Here is a 16,294-nt window from a genome sequence, read left to right as displayed (position 1 = left end):
TGCAACTTAAGATCAGAATACCTGCAAATGAACAGATAAACCAAACCTTATTTTACCTGAATGACAAAATTTCGTCACTCTTTTTTTTCTTTTTTTTTTTACCCCCCCCGTCACTAATTACTTTGCAACGGTTACAGTATATGTGAAGTGCAGTAAACTAGAAAGGTTCTGGGTAGTAGGTGCATTGTCTAATAAATCAAATGAAGTGGTGTTCCTCAGCTGTCCTACCCCCCTCATGACACTTCTGCCTACAGCCCCTCTGTTGCTGTTTCAGCTCCTCTATCCTGTGTTGTCAAAGTAGCGCCGCCTGCCACATAACCAAGATTATAAAAAGCGTGTTTCAGACCATGAGTAGTTATTTTGGGCACCCAGCTCCAGAGATTGGAAGGACCTTCACTGGCCTTGCTCAGCTCTGTCACTCTGAAAATAAACACCACACTGCCCCAATCCTGCCATCCACTACACTGTCATCTGTGCACTGAGATTAAAATGATGTTGCCATTTTATAAGTCAATATACATTTATTCTTGTATGTTTTAGAAGAAAACATTGCACTTTTAACTATCACATTGTCTTATCTTCAGTAACAACAGAAAGTGAGGAATGTTTAGATTCTAGAATAGGCGGCAACAAAAGGAAGATTGCCTAGACCATTTTGTGGTTTATAAATAGAGCAGTAATGCAGTGTATGATTATAACATTATAAATGGTATATTCAAAACGTACACATCAACACAGTGTTTTCTTACACTATTTTATTTTAAATGCCGATTTAAAACGGGTGAAACATTTGAACATTTATTTACTTTACAAAATTCTTCCCTGAGAACATTTGTTGGATTAAACTGTGAATGACAGGTCAATCAGATTGGATGGTTGGATGGAATTACATATTAAAGTATTTTGGAGTGTTAGAATAATATATTCAAATGAAAAACTAATTGAAATACTCTAAATATGTGCAGTTGCCATATTAGTATATACAGATTTATTAAAAAGTAACAGAAAATCCTTGTGTAATTCTCAGTGAAGGATAAGAAATGGCAGACAGTGGATAATGCCATGTAACAGTAGCATGTATTGACTGAATCCCTGTAAAAGGAGAGTGAAACACCAGTAACAACACAATGGTGCCACTGAACAACATTACATGCACACAATGCTTTGAGGAGACTAGTTTGATCCAGCAGTAGGTACATTAAAGAAGTTCTTTGTTTTAGCAAGTGTGCACTAGTAAAGCTAGAATGTGCTGTTTTGCCGAGCCAAAATGTAATCTGTTTTCTTTTTCATTTTAGGTTTGAAGATTGCATAAAGGAAGACAGAAGCCACAGTCAAGAAGCAGGAAACAGCCACTGTTGCTACCACTATCCATGTAAAGGTGGAGTCTATGAAGAGAGAGACAAGGGTAAATAATAAATATGTTATAATATGCAATAGAGGCTTGATCATTAAAAAAGATTATTCCAGTGAAATTGGAACTTGGGTTGGCTATTGGTTATGATAACGTGAACAATTTATTTACTGAGATCTTGGGACAAGGTGATATTGATAAATAAAGACAGTCAGACTGGTTTTAAACCAAATTCCATAATAGGCAAACTCATTTGGAAAAGAAAGGAAAACCTTATTAGCTGAACTCCACTGTAGACATCCATTACATTTTACCATGCTAAAACCTGATGAACCTCCAAATAAGGGATTACTGCCCCTCTCCAAATATATTGGTTTTGAAAATCTGTTTACAGCCCGTTTAATCTTCTGATTACACCTGTTTGTTTTCCTGTCAGGTAACGACACTTGTTGTAAGATCTCAGCAATTATTGGACAGGAAGTTGAAAGTTTTCATGTTATCATAATCTTCACAAGCAATAGCCAAAATGTCAAAAAATAACATTTTTGTTAGTTGAGCAGTGTGTTTTGATGAATTTTACATCCCAAGTCTTTGAAGAGTCCAACCGGATTTAAGAAGGATTTACCTCTTGACTCCAGTATGTTAAATGACAAAAGTAGGGCTTTCTCATCTACACACTATAAACACAAAAACACACGACTCACCCTCTAATTGAAGCTGTATGACAACTTCTTGCCTTCCTCCTTGGTTCTGAGTGACACACTTCAGCTCTGTCTTCACATCATCTTCTGTCATCGATACAACAATCAGCCTCATCTCAATCTGGCAGCCTTCGGACACCCTGGTTACCCTGGGAACAAGACATACATTGCCATATGTTTACATGATGTGATTAGGGTGTTGTGGGAAAAGGTACAAAGGTCTATTGGATGTACCTAAAGACTTAAACTAGGCACAATGTTTATATAATACTGCTCCCTTAATCCCTTCTGGAACAATCAGAATCCAAGAAGGTAAATTACAAAACATTTTCTCAATGGCAAGAACTAAACAGGTAATATTACTTTTAGCAGTGTTGTTTTTGTGATTAATATTTATATTGGAAAATGTAGGAAACTAAGCCTACTTCACAATTTTCAGCTTGCATCTTGCACTTTTGATTGACATAGTTGTACAACAATGCAATGCACAAAAGTAAAAATTACCTCTTTCCCCCCTGCAGAGTCCACCTATCAAGATACGGGGACTCAACTGATTGGCCATCGACCAGCCATGTGACAACAGTGGACTCTGCCATTTGACAATCAGTGAGTACCTTGCAAATCAGCTCCAGTCCTGAACCTACATTAAATGAAGAGAGGTCAGTCAGTAATAGAACTTAGTTGACTTGTGTATTCATTAATACAATTTGAATCTAAAAATAAAATATTATATGTGAGGACTAATAATAACTCACCATGGGGACTTTCAAAAACGGTTCCATTCAGCGGAGAAATAATCACAGGTGGTTGAAGTATTGGAACTGAGACATAAAGACAAGTAAACATGGAACACTAAGTCAGTAAATACAGAACAGAAGTCAGTCAGCGCATGGAAAATGAAATTCTGCAAATTAAGTAAACAGAACTCACTATAAGCAGTGCTGATCAGCTCTGAGTCAGTGGTCATAGAGAAGTCAGGCACAGTGGTAGTAACTGTAGGGTCTGAACCTGGCAGATACATTCACACATGTAAACACATCAAGACAAACCACTCTTCAAATGACAGCAACAGTGACACACACTTCTAGTAGTGATTCATTTCAGATTACTGTTTTGGGGGTTTGGAGGTTTTGTATTGTGTGAGTTTGAGTTTGCTGGTCCCTGTGGCTCAGTCAGTGTGATGTACCTATTAGGTCAGTAGAGGGCAGGGCACACTAATGATTAATGATTTGTGATGTGATTGTGAAGGCAGAAATGGATTTCTGATTTTTACTTGATTCTATAATTACAAGTAGTTGGACATTTATGATTTGTGTATTCTTTAATTTTAAACATCTGTAGTTGTAATGTGATCTGAAAAACACAGCAGACCTTTGGACCTGCTCTACAGCAATGTGCTGCTGTATTTTTTTATGTCTGACATTTATAATACTACCATTTAATAATGCCAATGCTGTTTTATAGGGTTAGTTGCTACTGGGTTTCTAAATGAAACCTTCAGCAGGAATGTTTTAGCTAACAACTCCACTGTAATCCATGCTCCTCAGTGTACTGTTCGAAATACAAATGAGCGTGGTAGCGTCATATACCTACCTTGCACATGGAGCATGATGGCTCTGCTGACTTTATATTGCTTGTCATTGATGAGCACTGTGAGCTGGCAGGTGTAAGTACCTCCATGCGATCGCTTCACAGTGGGGATAATTAGTTTATCTGTGTTCTGGCGAAACAACCCTGCATTTCTGCCCAGCTGAAGGGCAGTGGGACTGGAGTCCTGTCGAAAACATATTGTCAGTCATTAGAAACATTGAAAAGGTTGAAGGTTTGATTGTGCTGGGGCCTCTCATGCGCCACATCATTGTCACTAAACGATGTTCTAGGCATGTTTGAATCCCGTATCTGACACAGAATTAGATGAGGGTATGTTGTGTTAACAAGCGCATAGTCATTAGTCAATATTTTACTTTCTTTGACCACTTCTGGCAGCAACAGTGTACTGTATCTCCTTACTGTCTTTTGACATCACGTCTCAATATATTTACCTTTGTCTTAGACAACTTTAACATTTATTTTAAGAATTATCAGTTTTATAAAATGAGTGTCAGGATTGTGAAAAAATAATACATTACCGCACTAATTTAAAGCACTTGATTTTACCCGATGCTTTTTTTAGTGCAGTTTGTATTAGACTTAGGTACAGTTAGCCTTTTGTTGAAATAACACATTTTTATAATGTGAAACAGAAAATATTCTTTCTTGTAGATTAAAGTTTTATTATCTCAATTATTCATTACCAACTAGTCACTTAACTGTTAGTGCTTATCAGTAGACAGTAGACAAAATATTCTCCTCTCACCTTGTGCCACTCTATCAGTCTCTCTGTCTTGTTGAAGGAGCTTAGAGATGGGCAGGGGATTCTCAGGTACTCTCCCACTGTGGCTGAGATTGGATAGGACAGTTTCTCCATGTTGTTAAAACTGGATTCGTAGACATGGAGTGTGATACTCCCAGTTACACAGTAGGTTGCATTTCTGGAGGAAAAAAAAAAGTGAGGATGACAGTGAGCAAGAAGGTGTCAGTTTCTACCTAAACATTTTGGATCATTTTGTATGTTTTTGTGCTATAGAGTGTTGATGGTTGAATAGTCTGTCAGTTATTGGAATTAATAATCGACCGTTCGGATTGGTAGCTTCACTACAGTTGAGTGGATCAATATAAATGGCAGTACAGGATGATGGATGAGCATACAGTAGAGGTTTAAGTCTTGATGACCTACCTGTAAGTGCAGATATATTTCCCTGAGTCTGAAACATGAGCTGGGAGGAACCACAACTGTTTGTCATGTTGCTGGACACGTCCCTGTCCCTGAAACGTCACTCCCTCTGTGCCATTGTCCTTGAGGATAAGGTACTCTGCACTTGCCAGGACAATGTTACGTACTTCAAGCACTCTTTTGAACAATGGGAAGGAGACGATTACTGCCTCACCCTCTACTCTGTAGATCTCCACTTCTGGAGACACCAGGTAGCAGCCGCCTGCTGTGGAAACAACATTCAAATGTAATTTCTATAGTTACAGCAACACATTGTGCTGCCCAAACACCTACCATGAGCTTAGCTGTTAACAGGTCATTACTGTGATAGGTACTATTGCTATATAATATAACCTAAAGTATATAATATAGGGTAATGCAGTTTAATATATTGTGTGTATATATATATATATATACTAACTGTAGTGTTTCAGGTGTCTTCTTATTTAGTTTCAAATAAAATAAAAAGCAAAATAAAAATTTGGTCATTTAATTTTCTATTATACACAATATGTGCATTGACATAATGTACAGGATGCTCACCTTTCATTGGCAGAGGAGGTAATGGAGGTTGTCCATAAACATTTTGGAGGATCACAGTAAATATCAATGCCAAGCGAACCATGATGGCAGTCTGCAGGGACACAAAAATCTGAAATAAAGCATCCACCAACAAACTATACAGTGATATCTAACCACTGGTCTGCTTTCATCAAAACTAAATGTGTTTAATATTAACAAGTGTTAAAGTGAAGCATAAGCGTTTAGCTTGAGTTTCCTGTGGCATTGGCACTTTATTTACTCAAGCAGTTTTTATCTGACATTTAATATAAACTCTTATGGCTTGTAAAACTCCTGACATCACAAGTCGTCATTATTTATTCATCCCGCCCATATGTCAAATATACCCATGGGGGATTACCGCAAGCGACGTGTAAGATGAATCACATTAAATGGTTAAAAGGCCACTTGTATCAGAGGTCAGTAAAATTTGTAACTATTGAAATAATGAAAGTTAAAAAAAGGTACAATTAGTCATATAACCATTTGGTTATAGTTAAAATATATAGCTGTAAGTTTAAACAAATTTGTTGAGGTTTCAGAAAACATGAATAACTTAAGGTCTCTTAATTATAGGGGAGATAGCAGGTTTCACTCTTGTATTTCCTGTTTTGGTAATAGGGCTAAATTTGTATTGTACAATATGATAGAATATACAATATTATTGAATTAAATTTTAAACAATTTCCTGTTGTTTATTAGGTGTGAGCATTATCTGATCTAATCAGTCTAATTAAGTCTATTGTACTATATTTAATATTATACTTCACTGTATTCTGTTTATATATGTATAGTGCATAGCAGCTACCATTCTAACATTACATTCTGTCAGACATTCACTGACTTAGTATATATTTTCCAAGTTTAATTTCTGCTCCATGTTATTTTGTTATTTTTCAGTCTTAGCTGGGCCTCTATCTGTGCAGAGAGTTAAATAAATTCTGTGGAAACACGCTCATTTTCACTTCTGCTTCTATTCCTTCGCTTGTAATTACAGGGATCATCTGACAGCAGGCAGCATGTGTGTCACTCTCTCACCCCCACGCAGGAGTAAAAAATCTTTTCAGCAATAAAATCTTTTTCAATCTTTTGTCAACGTCAATCCCATTCATAAAATCTGTGGCAGTCGCATTGCATTGAATCACCACAGCTCAGTTTCAGTCTAATAAGGGAAATTTAATATTTAGTCCTTATTACCACTTCTGCATTCAGGATAAATATTAAGTGTAATTATTACAAAATAGATAAAATATCTATACAACAACAATGTATGATGTAACAAAATATGGATGGATTGACTAATTTAAAAATTATACACAGACCATTTTAGAATAATAAACAGGTCACAGCAGACAGTTCAGACTATATTACAGTTAGTAATGTATGAAATGTATATCAATATAAATATCTATGTATATAAAATATTACAAATATATATTATTTGATTTTATTTGAACTAAATACTGTATGATGGATACAATACAAATAAACCAATCAGAAAATATACATTCATTAAGTACATGTACAGGCAAATATAGTACAATATTTTAATCTGAATACATTATTGTATAGTTTAAATACTATTACTACAGAATAGTACAGTGTACTTACGGTGTACAGGTGTGTGTCCCAGTCACGGCAGTATGATGGTGAGGACAGGCAGATGTGGAGGCAGCGTGGACTGTAGCACCATGTAGTCAGTGTCCTGTGGGCTCAGGGGGAACCTGTGCTCTCTTTTCAAGGTTCCCACCCCTATGAGATGGAAATTTCTCAGGTTTCCCAATGTAACACAGTGTACTGACTGTACAGCTCACCACTCAAGTCTGCTGACTCCACGTACCACATGTAACACATACCACACATACATTGTGGGAAGAAGTTACAATTAATAGTCAGCCAAAGAGATTTCCTGCAGGTTTGTCTTTAAAAAAGGCAGTAGTGTAGTTTACAACAGTTGCTTCTCTTCTGCTGGCATCATCTGTCTCTTGCATCAGTGGTGGACATCTCTCTGTTTTATATACACACCAGCTATACAAAACTAAAAGATTAACAGTAAGCGGTGTTATATTTTCATATTTTATAAGTGTTGGAATAAAAGGTTTCTATTTCTCTTTAATTTACCTCTTCTTAAAACAAATTTTCATACTTCTCTATATTTTGCATAATTCAGTGCAGTTAAAGATGATATTTTGAGAAGTTGACATTTCTTTTTATCAAATGCATTTTTTTAACTGAGTGATCATGTGTTAAGTTAGAAAATACTAGTAATGTAAACACTTGATCTGATCGTTTCTCTCTTGTTGGAATATATTTATTCTTTCTCTATTATAAGTATTTGAGTTGGATTTCTGACAGATAGGAGAAATATTATCCATGTAACCACAGCAGCTACTAACTTCCTGCCTATACTTTATATTGTCATCGGTGTGTGTTATTTTAAGATGATCATTTGATGTGACAACTTGTTTCAGAGCTGTTGGCAGAATTGTTTGACTAGAGGGCTAAGTATTAGCTGTGGAGGAGTAACATAAATCACAGGCTGCCGTCACAGTTACTACATTGTATTAGTAATTACATACTATTAGAATATGGCACTCCCTAATTTTCTTCTAATAAATTATGTGAGCATGTACACATTCATCTGGCTGTGTAGGTCTAAGCTGTGTGCTCTGTTAAGAAATATCTCTTTTTGTTTGTGCAAGTTCTTTGCATGTAGTCATGTTGGAAACATGACAGACAGGTAGTGTTGGGCACTTTACTTCCAAAATGTTACTAGTTACTGAAAAATATTAATAGTTACTGTCATTTTAAAAGTAATTAGTGAGATTTCAGTATTACTGTCTAAACTGTAATGCATTACGTTGCTTTTGCGTCACTTTTGACTTACATTAACTAAAATAACCACAGAACTGTGACTAGGCGTTCTTAACTTATGCAGCAGTGTTTCTCGATGTAGAGATGTAATATATACTAATGTAATGGCATTGGCAGAACACAGCCCCTGGTTGGTTTTGTAAAACAAGATAAAAATAAACATGTCATTGTGTCTGAAACTGTAAAATCATGACCAAGTGACCTTAGACAAGTAAAACATGAAGATAAAGATAGATATGTCATGCCTACCATCTGTTTTTAAAAAGTCCTAATTTTGGAAACAAGTGAAAAATGTTGTTTAACCCTAAATATTGTTAAACAACCTTCTGAATTTATTTTCAAGAATGGAGGTATCCAATACACAAGAAGGACAAACTTTATTTCTTCATAATTAAAAAGTTAAAGGCTTTAAAATTGCTTCAGTACATTTTAAATCTTCTCCATTTAAAAAGTAGGATACTTCCAAATATAATCAAGAGGCAGCTGAAATGCACAGATGTTAAAAGTTTATCTCAGCAGTGAATTTTGAAATGTTCAGTTTTAGAATTTAGTCACCTTTATATAATTGTAGGGGAGAAATCCAAATCAAATATTTTTGTCTTGCAAAATTGTTTCTTGAATAATCACTATAACATACACAGATACAGACTGTGCTTGAGGAGGAAAACTTCTAACCCTGCTCGTATCAACAAACCCTTAAAAACAACAGTGTAATAATACTGTGACTCATTGTTCTGTCATCTGAAACTACAGTCCACTGTTACACATTCTTGTGTGTTTCTCAGTTTTGCTAGCATATTAATCCTAACTGGGCATTTACCAGTGTAGACATAGTCATGCAGAATTGACAGCGTGACACGGATACTCTTCAGTGATGCAGTCGCATTAACTGAAGGTTAGTCTGGTTGGATCCCATGCAAGTTCTTTATCTCACATTTTGTTAGTCTGAGGGAAAGCAGAAACATTTCCTGTTTTAATCAATGATTGATTACAAACAGGACTGACCTTTGTCTCACAATTATCTCCTTTTATGGACAGTGATTTGGTGAAATGATGTCGTCCTGTTGGGGTGTATCCACACCTTAATGTGATGTGCGTGTGTTCGTCAAGTGTGTTTGCATAGACTTCAGTCATCATCTGTAATCTTACATTCTCATTTACAAACAAATCTTAATCCCCTTTCTGCAACTGTGGATTAATTATGCTAAATATTCAATAATATGTAAACAATGAATGAAACAGGAACTAGACTCTTGCAGCTACATTACCCCAAGACAGTTCCCCCAATGATAGTTTCACATGGATTCACATGGCAGATAGTGTGGCTAATAGTGTAGTCTTGAGCCAATAATATTCAATAAGCAAAAATAAAAATGAGATTAAAAAAAGTCATAATTTCATGTGCGAGTTAAAAGGTGATCAACACAGAACATACTGTTCATTAAAATCAAATGTCTGGCCATTGAGAAAGCAGGAGATGTTGCGTGTTTTGGGAAGTCTCTAGATCACCTCATTATCTGCGATATCCTGATAACCTAACAACACTGAACAGATGACTAAACAGTTTCACAGAGCTGCTGTACTTTTCATTGATAAGGTATTTACCTTTCAGGCAGGGCAGTCAAAATAATGTTATAATATAATATTATATGGTAAGCCCAATGATTCAGAAACTGCATCTCTGAAAATAGAAAGAAATATATATGAAACTTTGTCTTGTGGCAGTCAAATTAGTGCAGCAAAAATTAAGCTAAAGTATCTTTGAATAAAACATTCTGGTGAAGTAATTGTTTTAATCTGTATATTTTAAGGATATGAGACAGAGATTATTGGAGAGACCTGAAGACCTGTGTCCTGTAGAAATCTGCTCTCAGCAGAAACTACACATAAAATAAATGCCATTGTTTCATCACTTACCGTGACAAACTTTAAGCCACATGGACTCAACCGTGATTAAGAATAATAAGCCTTACCCAAAATGTAACCACACCTTGACCAAATAATCTTACCCTCACTGAAAAGCAAAAATAAAAAATATTTAGAAATGTGTAACAGCATTTTAGATGCCCAGCAGTAAAAATAGGAAACCCCTCCCCTGCTAATTTTGATTAATTTAAAAAAATAACGTCACCTTGTCATACCACTGTATCACCACAGGGAAAATTCAGCAGAGTAACATCCTATATTTCATTATTGGTCTAAAGATGTTGAACTAAAAATATTAACTCACTTTTAAACATCTATGAATTATGAATGATATGAATGATAAATCTTTTATTTTGGCCCAAACTATTTAAGTCCATTCTATTATTTTCATGGGGGCAAAGAAACTTTGTTAACAAGACGTTATAGAAATAAACACATATTTTATATTTAATTTAAAATTACCGTATTTTCTGGACTGTAAGTGGCACCAGATTATAAATCGCTTTAAGCAAAAACAGCCTTGTTGAACAGAAAAAAACCATACAAGTCGCATTTCTAATTATACTGATTATAGTATAAATTAGCCTATGAAGTGCATTACTAAATTAATCCATGTCAAGTAATGCTAAACATCACCAGCACTACCTGCAGTTTGAAGTCTGTAGTATAGCTCTTTCTTTTGTGCCCTTTTGTGTTACACTAGTTGTAGTTTAGTGTGAAGATAAGCTTTTTTACTTTTTCTGTGGTATATTATCTTCAATTGGGTCAAGAGTGCCATCTAATGCTGGTGACTAGTCAACAAAATTATTGTAAATATACATATATAAGTCATTTCGCTATATAAGTGGCACGACAAGCCAGAGGAGTTAAAAAAAAAAAAAAAAAAAAAAAGCAATTTATAGTCTGGAAAATATGGTAACTCCACAGCTTTGAGCCATGCAAATGCCAATAAATGGCCCCTTACATAAGTCAGTCTCAGAAAATGACACTTCTCTTTTCAGAGTACCCAGCCACCCACTCACACTGAGACCAGACAAACACCACAGAATGGCCTCAATAACATTGAAATTTACAACACACCAATATGATTTTGGCCAATTCCACATTACTGTATTGGGAATGAACAGGTAGTTATATCTTATTATTTAACTAAGTGGAGATTGTTGGTTTAAGTGCAAAACAAACAGATTTAAAATGTTATTTCCATGAAGTAGCAGTCCATAAAAATATGTGTTGAAATAGACCAACAAAAGTGTATATGACGTGTTAGAAGTGTTTCCATTAGCCAACATCCATTACAACATGTTTCTTTTGAAAATGTTTGTGTGTTTGTGGAACAAATGGCAGCAGAGGTCTATAAAAGACACAGGACAAACTCCTTCCTTTAAAATTAAAGTTTATTCAAAGAAAAAAAAAACCTTCAGGAAAATACATGACTTCCTGTCATACACAGAGAGGACATAAGTTAGAGTAGCATGGCAGAAACAGCAGAGGAAAAACACGTTGCCTCATATCCAAGCCTGCAGGAAACTTTACTGCAATGTTTCCACTTTGAAGCAGCGCTATGTTGAATACCTGAAATGAACAACACGTGTTCTTTATTATTTTATAAGTAGGTTATTTACTGGGGTAGGGAAGATAAGATAAAATAAAAATATCCAGTAAAAACTGGGCTCAAAAAGCAAAAAACAAAGAATTAAAGAACCAGGTCGCATATGTGTTAAACATAAATACCATGATACACATTAGTGTAACAAAACATTGCCTCTGTAAACATTTTCTCCACCTAAGGTGAGCATAATAATATTCAACCACCGCATCGCATTAAAGTGTACATAGACTTACAGAAACAACAGAAACTCTATTTAACTTCGTGACTAGCTCTAAAACTTAAGAATACACATTGCTTCAAGTGATTTTTTCTTTTTTCTTTTTTTTTGATTTTTTTTTTTTTTTTTAATAAAGAATTTCCAAGTAGTGGTTCTCAACAATAGGTTTACATCTTTTAAATGCTGCCTTCTTGGCACTTTTTCCAATTTGCGTCAGTAAGCGACTACTTTATCTCACCAGATGTAGACTTTTTTTTAATCCCATCCTTTTTTAGCCCATTAAGATTATCAATAGTAACTACAATTTATTCATGAAGTCAGTACAGCCACTCATCGAGGCCTTGATGCAATAAGAGACACACACTGGTTACTACTGCACACAGAGACCTCAGACAACACAGCACTGGGGTCCAAACAGCTTCTCTGTATGAAGGGTGGGAAACGTTTGTGCTAGAAACTGGCACTGAGTTGACTGACAGTAACCATTTCACGTCACAAAACACTGCTCGTTTTTCTGCTATCGTCAGGGGAAAAAAACACACCCAAGGTAAACTTGTATGTGACCTGACGAAGAAATGTTTGGACTTAAAATTAAAGCACTAACTGACTCTCCTTTGACTCTATTCTTTTTCAGTGAACAATGTGCAGTCTTTCGTTGTGGAAACAGCAGCCTGAAGGAGATTGATGCTGCTGTTTGCTGCTCAGTCTTTCACATATACAGACAACTTAAATAACAGGTGGAGCAAGAGGTGTGGAGCACAAATTGGAGAACAAAATTCCTTCCCGAAAAAGTGGGTTTCCGTCTTCACCAATAACCGAGTGAGTAAATGTTCTGCTCCATGTTTCCTGTTTTGACACTTCATCACAGTAACGCCAAAGTCCAGAGTCTGAAATTTTGATGGAAAAGTGTGTCTGGGCTGCGCGAACAGACTCGCGTAATTCCAGAAAACCCTCCTCAGCTCTGATGCACCGCAGGCTTTCACCAATTCTCACAGCTCTCAAAAGATTGCAAAGCAAACCCCCCACCCCAGAAAATATCTACACCTGACGTAGAGGCTCCACTACTGCAGCTTCCAGTCATCTTAACTCAAAATTGAACATCTAGGATTGATTACTTGTGACAAGATACAAAGCAAAAATATCATCTCATGCCTTGGACCACCACACAGTAATAAGTCTTTCTACATTCTTGACAGTGCATTGCATTTATACAACTGAAAAATGAAATTATATTCAAATTATGGAGAATAGAAAATTGTTGTCCAGAAAAAAAGAAAAACAGCCAGCTGACTGTGTTTACCTCTCCGCCACAATGACACTGAACTCTCCAACCGACTACATGCACACACACGTACTAAATTCTCCCCTCTACCTTATCGGACCATTTTCAACTCTCTTTAATGTCATATTTGAATATTCACAGCAGTTAAAGTTTCTCGCCTGCGTCCAGATCGTCATGGTTGATCAGTGGGAGTAAAACATGACAACTGACACTATCCAGAAGCTTAAATTAACTTTTATTCTACATTAGACACCTTTATCTACTTTTTGAACCACACGCACACCACTTTCTTCTTAGACAAACACACGTCGTACTTCTGTGGGTTCAGAGTAAAAGCAAGCTGTGGGTGGATGTGTGTGAATCTTTAAGTAAAAGACGTTTTGCTCCACATAGTTACACTTATCTTAAAGGAATAATAGTAACAATTCAAAAAATACTATTCTGAAATCCATCTGCTTGAACGTCGCCCTCGCTCTCTCTCTCTCTCACCATCATCCCCCCCTCCCCCTTTTTGAAGCACCTGTCCAAAGCACAATATTTTAAAAACATGTGCACACACCCTCCTATTGAATCCCATTAGACTTAATCATAAAGCCTCAAATATTAGGCCCCTCTTGCCTGCTTGTCACCTTGACAAGTTCCAACAGCTCTGGGGTTTTACAATTTCTTCCTGGATTACTTTCTTAAATTCCTACCAGCAGTAACTGGACCAAACGGAAGTACATTTACACAAACTACTGTAGCATCAATAAAACAGACTTCAACCCCAACCGCCCCATGAAACACTAAGGGTGGAGGGCAGGAACATGTAGCAGAGGAGGAACTCTTACAAGAGACAGACCTGCAGAAGGTAATAATGGTAGCAGTACTAGTAGTTAGAAGACCTCAAGTGTTGTACTGACCAGCCTGGGAGAGCAGAAATGATGCAGAGATACAAAATCCATCACAATCTGACGAGCACCAAGAAATTAAGAGGGGGAAACAATAAGTAGTTTGCCCCCTTTTCTTGAATTCACATTTAATTGATCTCTGCTTCCTTTCATATGTTAATTAATGACTGGTTTAATTTTGTATGCAAGCCATCACTTCAGGTATTTCAGGAGGCGGCGAGGCGGCATTTACTGCGGTGACCACTGTGGTGCAGGAGGCCCTAGACCTCAATGCAGCAAGATTGTAGCTCCAGAGGGAACATGAAGCCACTGTTGACTGCTCCAAAAGGGCTGATTGGTTGTTGTTTATCTTTTGGTTGACCAAGGGCTGACAAGACATCGACGGCAGGTTCTGAGATCCAGTGTTAGCAAGAGTGGAGGACAATGATGAGGAGGAGGAGGAGGAGGAGGAGGAACAGGGCAGGTTGTGGACCTCTACCAGCTGAGCAGGTTGCTTCGACCTAGAGTCATGAAGTAGACCTGGCTGGATCCTCCAGATCGAACAGAGGCAAAGAACACCTGAAGGATGAGACAGACATTTCACTACAAGGTATGATCACATGCTCAGTCTAAAGTTTAACCTGTGCTGCCAGTTGATGCTTATGGGCACAGAGCTAAATTTGTGTATAACCTTGTTTATCATTACCATAGCTACTAGCTGACATTTCTCACAGTGATATTTAGTCTTGGCTGATATGTCCATTAACACATATGTGGTTAGACATGCAATAAAAGGATGTGTGAGCAATTTCATAGTTTTCCAGCATGCTGCTGAAAATATGTAAGATATTATGACATTGTGGAAATTTGTTGTCTGCTCCAGTTAGCCAGTTTTCCATAGACAAAATCTATCGATATTTTTGGTGGATTAACAACTCTGTAATTAACAGTCACAGGATTTCTAAGTGATTAGTTTTTTGTTTTTTAAATAATGAATGAATACAATTATATATACAGTGGGTACGGAAAGTATTCAGACCCCTTTAAAGTTTTCACTCTTTGTGTCATTGTAGCCATTAGAAAACCAGGCACTGCTCATCACCTGCCCAATACAATCCCTACAGTGAAACATGGTGGTGGGAGCATCATGTTGTGGGGGTGTTTTTCAGCTGCAGGGACAGGACGACTGGTTGCAATTGAAGGAAAGATGAATGCGGCCAAGTACAGAGATATCCTGGAAGAAAACCTCTTCCAGAGTGCTCAGGACCTCAGACTGGGCCGAAGGTTCACCTTTCAACAGGACAATGACCCTAAGCACACAGCTAAAATAACAAAGCAGGGGCTTCGGAACAACTCTGTGACCGTTCTTGACTGGCCCAGCCAGAGCCCTGACCTAAACCCAATTGAGCATCTCTGGAGAGACCTGAAAATGGCTGTCCACCAACGTTGACCATCCAACCTGACAGAACTGGAGAGGATCTGCAAGGAAGAATGGCAGAGGATCCCCAAATCCAGGTGTGAAAAACTTGTTGCATCATTCCCAAGAAGACTCATGGCTGTACTAGCTCAAAAGGGTGCTTCTACTCAATACTGAGCACAGGGTCTGAATACTTATGACCATGTGATATTTCAGTTTTTCTTTTTTAATAAATTTGCAAAAATTTCTACATTTCAGTTTTTTTCTGTCAAGATGGGGTGCTGAGTGTACATTAATGAGAAATAAAATGAACTTTTTTGATTTTGGCAAATGGCTGCAATGACACAAAGAGTGAAAAATTTAAAGGGGTCTGAATACTTTCCGTACCCACTGTATGTTTTACTGTAGTGCATTGTCTTATTACATTGCCTACTAATTGACTATTTCTTATTAAAATACACAATTGAAATGGACTGAAAATGTTTGGACAATCCTAAACAAATAATCGGCAAATAACGATCATCTTTAAAAAAGGTTTCTGTAAAGTAAAAGTAATGTCTCCTTGTTACACTCCTCACAGGCTTGCGTCATTTCCCATACAAGCACACTAAGGAACCACAGAGGGGAGAAGAAATTTCATCTATAATGTACTTCTCGTTAGTCCAGACACAG

At 36.8% G+C, this 16,294-nt stretch overlaps 2 protein-coding genes across 6 annotated transcripts in view; both read right to left on the bottom strand.

Moving 5' to 3' along the window:
* Window positions 1-725: 725 nt before the first annotated feature.
* Window positions 726-7,193, bottom strand: LOC113124077 (interleukin-1 receptor type 2). Of its 2 annotated transcripts, none has more exons than XM_026296546.1 (10): window positions 7,037-7,193; window positions 5,408-5,498; window positions 4,829-5,090; window positions 4,409-4,583; window positions 3,646-3,826; window positions 2,983-3,060; window positions 2,808-2,873; window positions 2,557-2,692; window positions 2,056-2,201; window positions 726-1,385 (listed from the first exon to the last, which is right to left on the bottom strand). In XM_026296546.1, exons 2-10 carry the CDS (start codon window positions 5,487-5,489, stop codon window positions 1,240-1,242), a joined length of 1,272 nt encoding a protein of 423 aa, XP_026152331.1. In that variant the 5' UTR covers window positions 5,490-5,498; window positions 7,037-7,193; the 3' UTR covers window positions 726-1,239. The 2 variants fall into 2 exon arrangements, with proteins under 2 accessions (XP_026152331.1, XP_026152332.1); XM_026296547.1 differs by having other exon boundaries at window positions 4,829-5,087.
* Window positions 7,194-11,608: 4,415 nt separating this feature from the next.
* LOC113122888 (mitogen-activated protein kinase kinase kinase kinase 4) overlaps window positions 11,609-16,294 on the bottom strand; it is a 69,533-nt gene continuing 64,847 nt past the window's right edge. For all 4 annotated transcript variants that reach the window (XM_026294532.1, XM_026294534.1, XM_026294535.1 and 1 more), the window contains one exon: window positions 11,609-14,784. In XM_026294532.1, coding sequence (XP_026150317.1) covers window positions 14,701-14,784 — 84 coding nt within the window. In that variant the 3' untranslated portion in view covers window positions 11,609-14,700. The remainder of the gene's footprint in view (window positions 14,785-16,294) is intronic.

The sequence above is a fragment of the Mastacembelus armatus genome, chromosome 21 (assembly GCF_900324485.2).
Source record: "Mastacembelus armatus chromosome 21, fMasArm1.2, whole genome shotgun sequence".
In the NCBI taxonomy this organism is placed as follows: domain Eukaryota; kingdom Metazoa; phylum Chordata; class Actinopteri; order Synbranchiformes; family Mastacembelidae; genus Mastacembelus; species Mastacembelus armatus.
The sequence above is the reverse complement of the archived record's forward strand: the minus strand, read 5'-3'. Positions and strand labels throughout refer to the sequence as shown.

Coding starts and splice junctions, on each gene's coding strand:
- LOC113124077 (XM_026296546.1), bottom strand. CDS start 5,489: ATGGTTCGCTTGGCATTGATATTTACTGTGATCCTCCAAAATGTTTAT. Junction 2,693..2,807: donor CGTTTTTGAAAGTCCCCATG/GTGAGTTATTAT, acceptor CATTTAATGTAG/GTTCAGGACTGGAGCTGATT. Junction 1,386..2,055: donor CATACAGCTTCAATTAGAGG/GTGAGTCGTGTG, acceptor CTCTCTTCATAG/ACTCCACCTTTACATGGATA.